General features: G+C 51.4%; 1 protein-coding gene across 7 annotated transcripts in view; it reads right to left on the minus strand.

The window, feature by feature from the left end:
- TRIM9 (tripartite motif containing 9) overlaps positions 1 to 15,495 on the minus strand; it is a 61,499-nt gene that overhangs the window by 25,863 nt on the left and 20,141 nt on the right. For all 7 annotated transcript variants that reach the window (XM_021538458.2, XM_021538455.2, XM_021538457.2 and 4 more), the window contains exons 2-3: positions 4,146 to 4,241; positions 3,158 to 3,280 (exon numbers count right to left, since the gene is read on the minus strand). In XM_021538458.2, the coding sequence (XP_021394133.1) occupies positions 3,158 to 3,280; positions 4,146 to 4,241 (219 nt within the window). The remainder of the gene's footprint in view (positions 1 to 3,157; positions 3,281 to 4,145; positions 4,242 to 15,495) is intronic.

Consider the following 15,495-nt stretch of genomic DNA (forward strand, 5'->3'; position numbering starts at 1 on the left):
AAATACCATTTTCTCCCATTAAAATGCTAAATAAGGCAACAGAACCTGGCTGCTAATTCCAGCCTATAAAAAGATGGTTTCGTGCACTCACAGCAGTTCACCACAACCTTAAAATAGGACAGCTCTTTCAAGAGCTTTTCTTCCCTGAGATGACATTAACTATAATTTACATTTTAATTTTAATACAGCTCCTAGAAGGCAATAACATCTCCACTCAGCTCTACTTAAGTGTCCTCCTCCTTTTTTTTAGTGCTTGGGTGGGTGACAGGTTTCAAGGCACTCAGCCTTGGGCTGAGTCCTGCTGGGAATGTCACAGGGAGGACAGGGATGGAATGCCACATGGAATGTCACCCTCCTCACCCTGGGTCACCTGCAGGGCCATGGGGATGGCAGGAGGTGCCCTGTGCTCCACCACGGAGCTGCACACCCAGCTGGAAAAATCCCAGCTGGAAAAATCACCAGGAGAGAGCCTGGCGAGGATTTGAGCGTGCAGAATCCCACAGGCAGAGCTTTTCCCAGCTGGGGGTTTCCATGGTGACTGAAGCCCTGGAGAAGGAGCAGCATTTCACCTCTGCAGAGCCAGAGCCATGGACAGAAAGCCTTGGGGAGTGTTTTCTGTCACCTGCTCTCCCGGGAAACGTGGCAAAAGCTGTCTGCCTGAACAGCAGCCTGGAGAAATCATGGAGCAGAGGCATCCCGTGGCCTGAAGGCTGGAAAAAAGACTGGAATGGTTCCACGGTGCTGCTGAGGGCTTCAGGAGGTGCTCCCAGAGCTCAGCCTGTGTGTTTGGTGGGCTGAGGAGAGATTTCTTCCTGGGACAAGGCTCTGTGTCCCCTGCCCAAACCTGCCCGTGCTGCTGGAGGACATCCCCCCTCAGGAGAGACCCCAGTGCTCCTCTGAAAACCAGGAGCAGCAAGGGGAAGGCCACACAAGGATGGCTGCCCTGGCCCCAGCGCTCCTCCAGATGTTGGATTTTGAAGCCCAGGCTCTCAGCCTTGAATCCAGCCGTGGTGGGAGGTTGCAGAAGGGCAGGGAGAGAGGTCCCTCCCAAGCTGGTGTCCTCACAAGCCTCTCCCTGCCCTGCAGTCATGAGTTCTGGCCCAGAGTCAGGCCTGGATCTGTGCCTGCCCCCAAGGAATGTGTGTCAGGACAAAGCAGGGCAGTCCCCAAGCCAAACCCACCCCAAATCCAGGCGCCAGCCACACGGGCATGGGAACTTGGTCCTGAGAGGTGCCTGTGGCCCTGTGCCAGGGGCTGGCTCTGTCCCCCTGTGCCTCTCATCCTCCCTCCATCCCACGGTGCCAGGATGGCCAAAATCCCACTGGGCAGGAGCAGCAGCCCACAGAGACTCCAGGACAGGAGCCAGGACACTGCGGCTCTGTGCTCCAGCTGGGGTCTGAAAGGGCTCCCTGGCACTGCCAGGGGAGTGAAAGGCTCTGAAAGGGCTCCCTGGCACTGCCAGGGGAGTGAAAGGCTCTGAAAGGGCTCCCTGGCACTGCCAAGGCTCACTGGTCACTCATCTCCCAGGGTGAGGTGCTCCAGGATGCGGCAGTGACAAGGGGACACACAGGACAGGACTCTTGTGGGAAAGGGTGACGTTCCCAGCACAGGTCAGTGGCCAAAAGTGTCTTGTGCTGATGTGAGCATCCCTGGAAGTGTCCCAGGCCAGGTTGGACATTGGGGCTTGGAGCAGCCTGGGATAGTGGAAGGTGTCCCTGCCATGGCTGGGGTGGCACTGGGTGGGATTTAAGGTCCCTTCCAGCCCAACCCATTCCATGATTCTGATTCTAACTGGGTGAGGCTCAGGTGCCACCTCTGCCAGGGCACCACAGATCCCTTCCTGCCCTTCCCACAGCACCTGGAGCTGCAGGAGCTTCAGGGAGGGAGGCTCCAGTCACAAACCAAGGGCTGTTTCTTCTTCTAAGGACCAGGCCTGGCTGGTGACAAAGCCCAGCTGATAACGAGGGTGGATGGGGGTGGGATGGAGGCCAAAGGACAGGAACAGGAACAGGGATGCAGATCCAAGGACAGGACAAGCAGTGGGATGCAGATCCATGGACAGGACAGGACAAGCAGTGGGATGTAGGTCCATGGACAGGACAAGCAGTGGGATGCAGGTCCATGGGCAGGACAAGCAGTGGGATGCAGATCCACTCCTCCAGCCAAAGGCCTCTGTGGGTTGTGCTGAGCAGGGAAATTGCTTTGTGCTGCCCAGCTTTGTGAGAGTTTAATTAACCATGCCCTGAAGGGGATGAGGGGAAGGGAGCCCACCAGGCACTGGGGGACCCCTCCGTGCTCTGGCTGACTGGGGTTGTGCTTTCTTGCTGCAATGAGCACAAAGTCCCACAAAGCTGCCATTGTCCCCCTCCCCGTGGAAATGCCCTCGTGCTGCCCATGGTCTGCGTGCAGAGAGGCCTGGTGGCCTCACCCTCATTTTAGGCAGGTCCAGGAATCCCTGTGGTAGCCTCCTGGGTGGCCCAAAGCAAGGTCAAGAGACACAGAAGGCAGAACATTGGAATGACCTCGGGAGAGAGACCCTGGAATCCTAAATGTGGGTGTGACATCCTTCATCTGCACTCCATCTCTGATGGCCAGGGTGCAACCCCCTTGTCCAACAATTTTGGGCATGGCTGCACCCAGGTGAGACCTGGTCCTTTGCTTCCCTTCCCAGCCCCACATCAGCTGGGAGGATGTGGCGTGGTGACAGTGGGAATGACACAAACCAGGAGCCCCCGCTGAGCTGCACCTCTGCTCCCCAGCACCACAAACCTCAGTGCCACCACCCCGAGGCCATGAAAGCAGAAAAACCAGAGCCACTCCTGCTCCTGGTGACAACTCCTGACACCAAGTGGCTCAGGACTTCAGCAGAAGTTACACTCAGCATCCTGCAGGATCATTCCAGAAGCTTGGGAGCAACATGTGACACCAACAAAGTAATTTTCCAGGCTGTACACACGTGGTTCTGCTGACCTGAGGACTGGGAATGAACCCAACAATCCAGTGGAAACCCCCCGGGGGAAGCAGCGCTTTGGCAGGGACATGCTGCGAGATGGAATCCACGTGGAAAAGGAGGGGACTTGCCCAAAAACCAGCATCCCAGTCCTCATCCCCACCCAGTGCCAAGCCTGCAGGAAACTCTCTGACCACCCAGGCTCACCTTCAGCTTGTGCTCGTGCTCCTTGTTGACCCGGGACAGCAGCTGGGCTTTCCTTCTGTTGAGGGCATCGATGAGGGCGTCGCACTGGGCCACCAGGCAGGCTTCAAACTCCACGCTGTTCTCCTGTGGGCACAGAGGGACTCACAGCCCAGGGAACATCCCCAGGCCAGCTGGAAAACTGCATTTTCCTTTCTCATGGTGCCACAGGGGTCATTTTTGCCCCTGCAGCTGCACCGCTGCGGATCCGCAGCGTTGGATGTGGGATCTGCACGGCCGTGGATTGTGGAAAATGTGGTGGTGGGGAAGCCTTGGGAAACCTGCACTAAAGCAGGGGCTGGATGGACTTACAGAATAAAGCAGGGATTTATTAAAGGATCTCCTCCATGGATCCACCTTGGGCAGCACCAGAGCCCAGCCAGGGCTGCACCCAAATGACCCAAAATGGTCCCAAAATGCACGAGCGCTCCCGGGGCTCTCCCTGGGATCAGTTCTGCTCCATTGGCACCTTGGAGTTCATTGTCCCATTCCAGCTCCAGCCCATCAGTCCCACCCTGCTGGTTTTTCTCTCTCCAGCCCACGCTGTTTGTGCTCCTGGGCTGAGGTTTGGATCATTTGTCCTTGGTGCCCAGCTGGAGCAGGAATTGTTTTGTGTCCCTGCTCTGTGCACAGAGCTCAGCATCCCCTGATCTGGAGCCCAGACCCACACACTAAAGCAGCTCAGAATCTGTAAAATATAAAAGCCAAACCTGAGGCATCAGTGGCAGGTGAGGAACAGGTTTGGATCCACCCATGGCAGAGATGGGAAGGGCTCAGGGCTCTGCTGTTCCCTCCACGATGCCAGGAGCAGCAGCTTTGGGGAGGGTTCAGGGGGGCAACGTGGAAAACAAGGTTCCTTTGGGAGAGCACCCACCCAAACAAGCTTGGGGAGAGGGACAGGGGATGGCTCATCCTGGTGGGAAGGGACATTTCTCAGCTGGAGACTCAGTACCTGGATTTGCTGCACCATGTTGCGGAGCTGCACCAGGAATTCCTTTGCCTCCTTGGCTCTGTCTGACAATCCATTCAGGGCCTGGGAGAGCTGGCTCTGCAGGGGAAGCAAACAGCAAGGTCATTTCCACGTCCAGGACTCATCCATCCCCCACCACAAAGAGAATTGACTCCACAGAGGTCCCTCTTCAAGCACTCTAAGTAATGGAACTAACAGGCAGAAACAGAGCTTGTAACAATCAGGAAAACCCATGGAAACAGGGGGAAAATGAAAGCAAACGTGGACAGCTTCAGTTATCTGCTCAGACCTTGCTCTGCTAACAGGCAGGCTGTGGAAATGTGGGCAGATTCTCCCAGCACCCCCAGATCAGAGCTCTTGCAATGCAGCTGATGGATGACGTAAGAGACCAGTTGAAGATTTAATTTGATCTGAAATGGGCCCATGGTTTTCAGCAAAGAGACAGGATTGTGTGGGATTTGGGCTGGGGATGGGCTGCAGCATCCCACCAAGGTGTGCCTGAGTGCAAAGGAGGGTTAACCATCACACCCTGGCTTTGGGAAGCAGATATTCAATGTTCACCTCCTCCACAGGCTTCCCTGGGTATCAGGGACAAGACACATCCACCCTGGCTCTCACAGGGAGCCATTTGCTCCCTCCCTGGATCTGTGTCCTCCAGAGAATCACCAAAAATACTGAAAATCACCCAAAGCCTCCTGAAAGTGAAGCTTGGGGGAAATGGATTTATAGAAAAATTCTTAAAGCTTAACAGAAAGTTTATATAGTGTGTATCTGTATGTAAACTTTGAGATGAGTGATGTTGATTTAGAAATGCTGTGGAAAAGGATAGAGATTGTTGAGAGAGAAATGGAGCTAGAAACAAGTTTTAAAAGATGGATTTGCTGAAAAAGACTAGATACTCTGGAGAAATAGAACTGTGAAAGATGTATTGTAGTAGGACTTATGAAGGGTAATTTTAGATGATTGCCTTTAAGGCATCTGCAGCATGGTGTGGCAAAGGCTGACAGGCCAAGAAATTGCCTATAGTGTATTATAATTAGGAAATAGTTGTCTTCTGGTTGTGATAGCGTGAATTATAACATCTGTGTTGTCTCACCCTTCTCATGAGACTAAAAATGGAATAAAAGTTTTAAAATGCCTCTCAGTTGCCCCATTTGTAAGTCAGAAAAAAAACATAATCCAAGAAAAGGTAAAGGTCTTCCTGCAAAATACTGACTGCTCCTTCTCCCTTTGGAGTGGGAACACTCCCACAGCCCTGAGCAGCAGAATTCTGTAATAACAACCATAATGTTCATCAAATGCTTTTTCTTTTTCATTTTGATGGTGCTGTGCCCCCCTGGATGCCAGTGTGGGAGCTGGGAAGTGAGGTGGGAGAGGGGAGAAGGGCTCTGCTCTTGCTGGGCTGAAATCAGGAGTAAAACCCAGCATTGCCACCGAGGAGAGCCCTGGCAACCCTTTAATGGCCCAGAAAATAATGGCCCAGAAAATGACCTGGCTGCTGCTTCCCCCACGGGAGATCTTTAATCTCACCCGAGTGCTTCCCGCATTTCCTTTGCGATTTATCCTCGGGATGTGGAGCTAATCAGGGAATGCATCTCTAATAAAAATGGGATTGCTCAATCAGCTCAGCAGCTTCCCCCCCATCCCTCCTCCCTCCCCCAGGCAAGGTCAGAGCCCACAGGGACAAGCCAGCCCTGCCTCTCCCAAAGCCTCCATCACCTCCCTCAGCCCTCCTGGCTTTGGGGAGATGCTCCAAGCCCAGCAAGGTGTTTTGCTGAGAGCTGTGTTGCTGCAGGGCCCAGGTCCCTGATAACACAGGCAATTAATGGGAAAAATCAGCAGGGGTTGGTTGTGTTTACAAGCTCCTCATTAAAACTGCAGCATGTTGTGTTGGGTTTGTTTTTTTTTTTTTTTTCCCTTTAAAGTCTTTAAAAGGCTTTCTTTTTTTTTTTTTTTTCCCCATTAACATGAATTTCATAAAGGGTATCTTTAGATCAACGTAATTCTTTGAGGCTTTCCTGATGGGAAAGCTTTTTAAAAATGGGCTTAAAATTTAATAAGAGCTCTGTGGTGCCTGTGGTTGTTGCCCATGGAGGTTCCTTCACCCCAGGCACCCCCAGACTTGCAGCACAACAGCTCCCCTGGTGCAGCAAGCTTGGAGCCTCCATAAAGAGATGGTCCAGCAGCTCAGAGCATCCCTGTGTGAAAAATGCATATTTTATTATTGGCTTTTTGCAAATATTACAATGAATATGACATGTGTAATGTTAGAAAGTTATGCCGTATCAATTCTCTTAAGTAGTGTGTTAAATAGATTTTTAGGTTATAACACAATGTTCAAATAGAAACTATGCTATGTAAGATATTTTTTACTAGCTCAAGAAAGAGATGAGATAATCAAGAAATTCTTTGCACAGAGATAACAGCAACAGGGCACATAAAGAATTGCAGCCTCCTTATTGGAAAAGACAAACATTCTTCCATCTTCTCTCTGTCTTTATGGAACCACCAGGATTAAGGGGAAGAAGTTGACATAAACCAAAAAAGTTCTTAATTTGCAAGGAATTTATGCATCATGTATCAGATATCTGAATATGGAACAGCTTATGCTTTTAAGGGTTATTCCTTTGTTCCCAATGCATTTTTTTTTGGCAGCTCAGTGCCCAAAAACATCCAGACATCCAGAATTCTTTGCTTTTTATTGTCTTGTAGTGTCCTAACTCTAAATTTTTATTACTCTAATTGTATTACTATTTTTATAACCACTTTATTATTATTAAACTTTTTAAATTTCTAAAAACAAGTGATGGGTGTTTTTCACACCTTTCTGTGGGCTCACTGCACCCCTTCCTCAGCTCAGCCCTTCCCTCTGCTCCAGATATTCTTTTTCCCTGCAGTGCAAGTGAGGGAAGAGCATTATCTAGTCTAGAAAATGTAATTTTTCCAGAGTTTGAAGGCCAGTTCTTACATATGGGCTGGGCACAGGTTGCTCACTGGACACAGGAGCTCCAAGGTTCAGCATTTCACCAGCAGGAGCTTCATCCTCATCTCCAAAAAGCCATTCCCCCTTGTCCTGTCACTTCATCCCTTGTGCAAAGTCCCTCTCCTGAGGGCTGTCCTCCACAGGAGCTGTGGCTGTCCTGGAATGCTGCACTTTGCATCTCCAGGTGACAACAAAATCATTGTGGGGATTTTTGGGGTCGGGAACCCGGCTCTGGGGACATCACCCAGCGGTGATGCAGCTCCCATGTGCTGCAGAGGGGCTCAGCCCAACCCTCAACCAGCACAAGCAGGGAAATCCATGAGTGTGAAATGAAGAAAAATCCCATTTACCGGTGCTTTCAAATCAAGGGAATTTATTCTTTGTGGAAAGCTGCCCTCTTTTCTCAATGCTCTCAGTCCAAGGCAGTAAGAAGAGACCTCTGTGATTCACATTAGCATTAATGGGAGCTGAGCATTTAAATCTTTCTGTCCCCAGAGCACTTAGGAGAGAATCTGTCCCCTCTTTGTGCTCACTAATAGCTCCAGAACCCTCCTCCTTCCCAGGCTGACAAAGGGATTTCTGTCACTCTGATTCTCCCTTTCCCAGCCCAGCGATGAGAGCAGAAGGATGAAGGCTCAGGAGAGCTGAGCAGCCTCCAAGAAACAGAGAAAAGCATCATTTTAAGTCTGCATCGTCAGAAATGCTCTGGTTTTCCTCCTGTACAGCCCAGCTGGCAGTGATGGAGCTCATGAATGCTGGTGTGAGGTGAGGAGGGAGCTGGGCTGGTGATTTTTGGAGGCACGGGGTGCTGGGTGGGTGTGACAGCTCCATCTGGACAGGCCTCAATTCACTGCTCTTGGACACCAGCAGCGGTGAAGAACTTGGTCCTATTTCATTGTTTGCAGGACCTGGCACCGGGCAGGATCATAAAATCACAGAATTGCTGTAGTTGGAAAAGCCCTCTGAGATCATGGAGTCCAACAGCACTGCCAAGGCCACCACTGAGCCACGTCCCCAAGTGCCACATCCACCCACATCCATTTATTTTAAATCCCTCTAGGGATGGGGACTCCACCACTGCCTTGGGAAGCTTTTTCCAATCCCTAACTACCCTTTGCACAAAGAAACTTTCTCAAATATCCAACCTGAACTCATCCTGGAGCAACCTGAGATGGTTTCCCCTTGTCCTGTCCCTGTTCCTGGAGTAGATCCCAAATCCCCCCTGGCTGTCCTCTCCTGGCAGGAGCTGTGAGAGCCACAAGGTCCCCCTGAGCCTCCTTTGCTCCAGGCTCAGCCCCTTCCCAGCTCCCTCAGGAACTCTCCAGCCCCTTCCCAGCTCCCTCAGGAACTCTCCAGCCCCTTCCCAGATCTGTTCCTGTCAGAATCTGAGTTATTGATGATCCTGAGATTGTAAAAGTCTCTGTCTGTCAGCCCTCTGCCAAAGCAGAAGCCATAATTGGTCTGTGCTGGTTTCCAGGTTGTTTATTCTGTTTATCTCTCACATGTTCTGCTGCCCTGCCCAGCTCTGTCCTGCAGGGCAGCGTGTGGGGCTCTGCCCTCAGTGGGATGTGACAAACATTAAATACCAGAAACTCCCTGGGCTGCATTTACAAGAACGTGCCAATATCTGTCACCTACGTTGGACAGTGTGTCCCCAGCCTGAACCAACAGAAAAATGCCAACACCACAGTGAGACATGGAGGGCATGGAGAAGGAGAAAAAGGACAAGACACACCCAATTTCCTCCAGCTTGTCCCCTTTGGACCCCTCATCTAGAATCCTAAAATTTTACTTTTGCACCCGTGCCATACTTAATTATTCCTTATATCAAACCTTCAGAGCTGGTAATTCATGCTGTAAGATTGAAAACTCTTTTCCATGGACAGAGATCACAGCCAGTGTCTCTGGGGGCTCTGTCCAGGGGGTTCCTGACCCCTGCCAGGGTCCCAGGGCAGCCAGAGGGAAGCTCTGGATTCCCACATGTTCCCTTCCCTGGACACGCTCCAACCCCTCCTGTGGCTTTGCTGGGAGGAGCCCAGAGCTGTCCCCAGCACAGGGGACAGGCACTGCCCTCTCCTGTGGCCACACCACGCCTGGTACAAGCCAGGTGCCTTTGGCCTCTCTGCCCACCTGGGCACACATTCAGCTGCTGGCATCAACACCAAACTCAGCAAAACTCACCCCAAAAGAGCTCTTGGCTTCACACCAAGAGCTCAGCACCTGCCCTGACACCCCAACCAGTCCCTGCCTCTTCTCTGCTTCCAGCCAAGTCACCTCCCAGGCAGTTCTTCCCCTGGAGCATCCCTCTGGAGGTGCAAGAGGAGAGGAACACCAAGGCAGGGCAGGAGCTGCTCCCAGCTCTTCTGCTCCTGCCCTCCAAAGCACGAGGAGCTGTCACAGATGCTGGAGCTGAACCCATGAGAGTCTTTCTTTTAATTAAAGCACAGGACCTGCAGCATTTGAATCGTGAGGCCAGCCCTCTGTACGTGATGGCTGCCTAATAAAAATGGGATGTTTAATTAAAACTCGCATTCAGTCAGGAAGTTGATGAAGCTAAACTGCTGCTAATTGGCTTTTGGCTCCAGGGCCTGACTTTTGGATTCAAGGGTGCCTCTGGAAGGAAACCAGGAGCTGCAGCCTGGGCTGAACCTGCCCCTGGACACTGCCAGGGATCCAGGGGCAGCCACAGCTGCTCTGGGGATTCCAGCCCAGCCAGGAATTCCCAATTCCCAATCTCCCATCTGGCAGTGGGAGCCATTCCCTGGGTCCTGTCCCTCCATCCCTTGTCCCCAGCCCCTCTCCAGCTCAAGGCCAGGGTTAGATGGGGCTTGGAGCAACCAGGACTCGGTGGAAGTGGGATGGAATGAGATGGTCCTGAACATCCCTTCCAACCCAAACCATTCCTTGCTTCTGTGGTTCTGCAATCTCAGCTGCAAATATCTGTAAGTGAGCCAAAGCAGGTGACAGGGACAGGCCAGGGCTCTGAATGATCCCCCTGCCAAAGCTCCACCACTCTGCTGCTGAGCATTTGACATGGCTCCAGCTCAGGCTTCCCTGGCTTTCCACAAGAAGTGATCCCAGCCTGCCAGAAAGCTGAAAATAAAGCAACAAATCAAGGAAGAGCTTACATTCGTCATGAGAAGGACACACACAGTCAGAGGCAGGTTTGTGAGCACAGCTCCTGGGTGCAAACTAGGAGAAAAAGGAATTTTTAGGAATGGATCCCACTCCCCTGCTGCATTCAACAAGGGCCTTGGTTCTCCTCCTTCGTTTCAGTTACCCCAGGGAATCTGGGGTGTGCAGGAGGAAGATGAAATGTAAATCCTCAGGTGGAACAACCCGTGGGAGAGCAGCTCCATGAGGGAGCTGCTCCTTGAGACTTGAGGGGTCGGACAGTGCCATGTCCTGGATCCTGCAGGGACCTGCCTTGGGCACCTCCAGGGATCCAGGGGCAGCCCCAGCTGCTCTGGGCACCCTGTGCCAGGGCCTGCCTACCCCCCCAGCCAGGAATTCCCAATTCCCAATCTCCCACCCATCCCTGCCCTCTGGCACTGGGAGCCATTCCCTGGGTCCTGTCCCTCCATCCCTTGTCCCCAGTCCCTCTCCAGGTCAAGGCCAGGTTGGATGGGGCATCCATCAGGGCTGGATGCTCCTGCTGTCCCTGCCACAGCCTGGAGAGCAGCTGGGATGTGCAGAGATGATCTTGCACACAACCTGGATCTCTGGGGCAGGCACCTGGCCAGGGAATTATCCCGGGGTGTGGGAATCCAGGGCTTCCCTCTGGCTGCCCTGGGACCCTGGCAGGGGTCAGGAACCCCCCTGGACAGAGCCCCCAGAGACACTGGCTGTGATCTCTGGCCATGGAAAAGAGTTTTCAATCTTACAGGATCAATTACCAGCTCTGAGTGTTTGATATCAGTAATAATTAAGTATGGCACGGGTGCAAAAGTAAAATTTTAGGACTCTAGATGAGGGGTCCAAAGGGGACAAGCTGGAGGAAATTGGGTGTGCCTTGTCCTTTTTCTCCTTCTTCATGCCCTCCATGTTTCACTGTGGTGTTGGCATTTTTCTGTTGGTTCAGGCTGGGGACACACTGTCCAACGTAGGTGACAGATATTGGCACGTTCTTGTAAATGCAGCCCAGGGAGTTTCTGGTATTTAATGTTTGTCACATCCCACTGAGGGCAGAGCCCCACACGCTGCCCTGCAGGACAGAGCTGGGCAGGGCAGCAGAACATGTGAGAGATAAACAGAATAAACAACCTGGAAACCAGCACAGACCAATTATGGCTTCTGCTTTGGCAGGGGGCTGACAGACAGAGACTTTTACAATCTCAGAATTATCAACAGCACAGATTCCGACATCCTGGGTGCTTCCTCAGGGCTGGGTCTATGTTAGCAAGGGCAGCAGCTCTGGGTGAGCTGCATCTCCCTTTTCAGGGTGCCAGGAGGCCAAATTTGTGCAGGTCCCCTTCAGCACAGACTCTTCTGTCCTGGATGTTTGTCTGCAACGTGTCCTGCCCTTCATCATCCCCAGGGAAAGGAAATCTGCCAGGATGGGCCTGATTGCAGCAGGCAGCCCCAGTGATGGCAGAATCCCAGAGTGGTTTGGGTTGGAAGGGATCTCAAAGCTCATCCATTTCCCACCCCCTGCCATGGCAGGGACACCTCCCACTGTCCCAGGCTGCTCCAAGCCCTGTCCAGCCTGGCCTTGGACACTTCCAGAGATCCAGGGGCAGCCACAGCTGCTCTGGGAATTCTATTCCAGGGCCTCACCACCCTCCCAGCCAGGAATTCCTTCCCAATATCCAATCTAAACCTACTGTGTGTGTGAATCCATTCCCCTCTGTACTATCACTCCATGCCCCTATATAAAAAAATCCTCTCTCCATATTTCCTGTAGCTCCCTTCAGGAGGTGACAGCTTCTTTCCTCATTTCTGGCCAAGAAAAGACCTTTTCAGGCCAGGCTCGAGCAGCCCAGCTGCCCAGGGATGTGACTGTGAGTGCTGATCCAGGAGAGCTCCCAGAATTTCCAGCTGCAACTTCTTGTGGGAAATAGATTTCTAAAGAATTCTCCAAACTTGATAGAAAATTTACACAGTCTAATAGATCTGTATGTAAACCCTGAGACCAGGGGTACTGATTTAAGGAAGTTACAGAATAGGGATGACATTGTTGAGGGCAAGATTGAACTAAAAACAAGTTTCAACAAGTTTCAAAATATAGCCTTGCAATAAGAGCAGGTATTTTAGAAAATTAGAACTGTGAAAGATGCATTGTAGTAGCAGCCAACCATTGGGTTGTAGTAGCAACCCAAACCATTTTGTGTTTCTTGCTATGAATTCCCACCAGTTTTAGAATTAAAAAACAAAACAAACCAAAACAAAAAAGATTTAGGGACAGAGCAGCTCTCTCCATGACAAACACCAAAGCAGACTTTCACACGATGCTCTGGAACACTGAGCCATGGTCCAGCACCTCAGCTCTTCCCAAAGAGTCCCACAACATGAAAAGCAGGATGTGAAACACTGATGGATGGTGTCATGGCCATCCTTAATTGTATCCTGGAGGCAGCAAACCCCTCTCCCTTCCTCAGGAAGCTGCTGTCATCTCCCTAAAAAGCCACTGCTCCACTTGACCTCCCTTCTGCTTCAGGCCTGAGGAATGCCAGAGGGTTTGAGCTCATCCAGAAGAAAATGAGCTCCTCAGGGATTGCTGTGAAATGCTCCTGTTTATGCAGGACAAATGAGCACTGGGGGAACGACTGCCAGAAAAGGTCAAAGGAGCTTTCAACCACTTCCAAATTAAACCAATTCTATCCTGAACCACTTCCAACCTAAACCACTTCTGAACTAAACCACTCCCAACCTAAACCACTGCCAACCTAAACCAATTCTAACACAAACCATTCCCAACCCAAAACACTTCCACCAAAACCAATTCCAATCTAAACCAATTCCAACCTAAACCACTTCTGAAGTAAACCACTCCTGAAGTAAACCACTCCCAACCTAAATCACTTCCAACCAAACCACTTCTTTCAACCTAAACCATTCCAAACATGAACCAATTCTAACCCAAACCACTCCCAACCTAAATCACTTCTTCCAACCCAAACCACTTCTCCCAACTCAAACCACTCCCAACCCAAACCACTTCCATCAAAACCAGTTCCAACCTAAACCAATTCCAACCTAAAACATTTCTGAACTAAAGCACTCCCAACCTAAACCACTTCTTCCAACCTAAACCATTCCCAACCCAAACCACTTCCACCAAAACCATTCCCAACCTAAACCACTTCCATCAAAACCAATTCCAACCTAAACCAATTCTAACACAAACCATTCCCAACCCAAACCACTTCCACCAAAACCAATTCCAATCTAAATAAATTCTAATCCAAACCACCCCCAACCTAAACCACTTCTTTCAACCCAAAACCACTTCTCCCAAACCAAACCATTTCCAACCCAAACCACTTCCACCAAAACCACTTCCAAACTAAACCACTCCCAACCTAAACCACTCCCAACCTAAATCACTTCTTCCAACCCAAACCACTTCTTCCAACCCAAACCATTCCCAACCCAAACCACTTCCACCAAAACCACTTCCAAACTAAACCACTCCCAACTTAAATCACTTCCACCCTAACCACTTCCAACCCAAAACCATTTCCAGCCAGGTGAGTGCTGGGGAAAGGGTTGGGTCCTGCTGCCTTTGAAGGACACAAATCACTGCTGCATCTTTTTACTCAAAAACATCTGGAGGGTGTTCCTCTAAGTGGTGAGGGAAGTCCCAGCAGGCAAACACTGTCTCCTTAGGCACAGCTTTTCTCCATGGTGGATGAAGAAAACATGGAAGCAAAGGTTCAGGTTATGATCTCATGGGTCAAGATCTGTGTCCTGTACAGGATAAAGGTGCTGTGGACAAACCAAGGCCACAAAGCTGTCAGGGGATGGGCACACCCAGTTTTTGGGGTAGAATTAGCACAGGAATACACAGATGTGGTCACCACTGCCTGGGAGCACCAAGCAGCTCCTCCTGCATCTCCATCCAGGCAGTGCTCGTGGTCCAGGCACTGCCCAACACCCAGGAATGTGCACACTGCAGATCTGGTGCTTTCTGCCTTAAAATTCCACTCCATCTGCTCCAATCCCATTAGTGCCTCCCCACTCCGGTGGTTACTCACACTTCAGCTCTCCCATCCCATTATTGCATTAAATCTTTAAATCTGATTACATTGTTTGGAGTTAAATTTAAACCTGATTAACTGCATAAACAGTGATTTTTTTTCTCCCAGTCCTGGCCCTAACCCGGGGCTGAGAGCCCTGTGGGGCAATTCCTCTTCCTGCAGGGAGGGTGCTGACCATCCTTTTGTCTTGTCCTACAGCTTTAATTACCATCTGGGAGCTGGAGTCAGCCTCAGCACAAACAGCCTTGACAGCTCGCCAGCATCTTGACTTTGCTTCGACATTTAATTGCCTAGAAATGCAAATTGGATTGGATTCTCCAGCTCTGAGTGATCACTGAGGCAGTAAGGGAAAGGAACACATCCCGTGGCTGTGAGTGGCTGGGTGGTGACCACGAAGGCTGGGAGAGCTGGAGAAGCTCCAGGGAGAGCCCAGAGCCCCTTGCAGGGCCTGAAGGAGAGCTGGAGAGGGACTGGGGACAAGGGATGGAGGGACAGGACAAGGCAGAATGGATTTCAGCTGAAAGAGGAGAGATTTAGGTTTGATATATGCAAGAAATTCTTCCCTGTGAGGGTGCTGAGGCCCTGGCACGGGGTGCCCAGAGAAGCTGTGGCTGCCCTGGAAATGTCCAAGGTCAGGTTGGACAGGGCTTGGAGCACTCTGGGATGGTGGAAGGTGTCCCTGCCCATGCTGGGGGTGGGATGGAATGGGATTTAAGGCTCCTTCCAACCCAAACATCCTGGGATTCCATGACCCTGTGAAGTCCCACCCCAGAGGGCAGCTCAGCTTCCTCCTGAACCTGTCCCTGATGTGCCACCCAGCAGGTCTGGAATCCAGCCCTGCTCTGCCACAGCTGAGCAGTGAGGCACTGGGCACCTCTGCCAGTGCCAGTTCTTGGTCTAAGGAGGCCTCAGGTGCCTCCCACAAAGGCACAACTCCACCTTCCAGGCAGCAGGAGGTGGTGGCTGATGTCCTGGCTGTCACCAGGCAGGTGCCACAGCCACAGCACCCCTGTGCAGGACGTCCCTGGCCATCCAAACCACGGCTCTCCACCATCCCAGCCCGGCCCCTGAGCAGCAGCTCCTCATTTCACAGCCCTCTGCCTCTCTGGCTGCTGCCCAAAACTGGGTTTTTACACAATTTACTCGTGGA

Source organism: Lonchura striata, chromosome 6 (genome assembly GCF_046129695.1).
Source record: "Lonchura striata isolate bLonStr1 chromosome 6, bLonStr1.mat, whole genome shotgun sequence".
Classification (NCBI taxonomy): domain Eukaryota; kingdom Metazoa; phylum Chordata; class Aves; order Passeriformes; family Estrildidae; genus Lonchura; species Lonchura striata.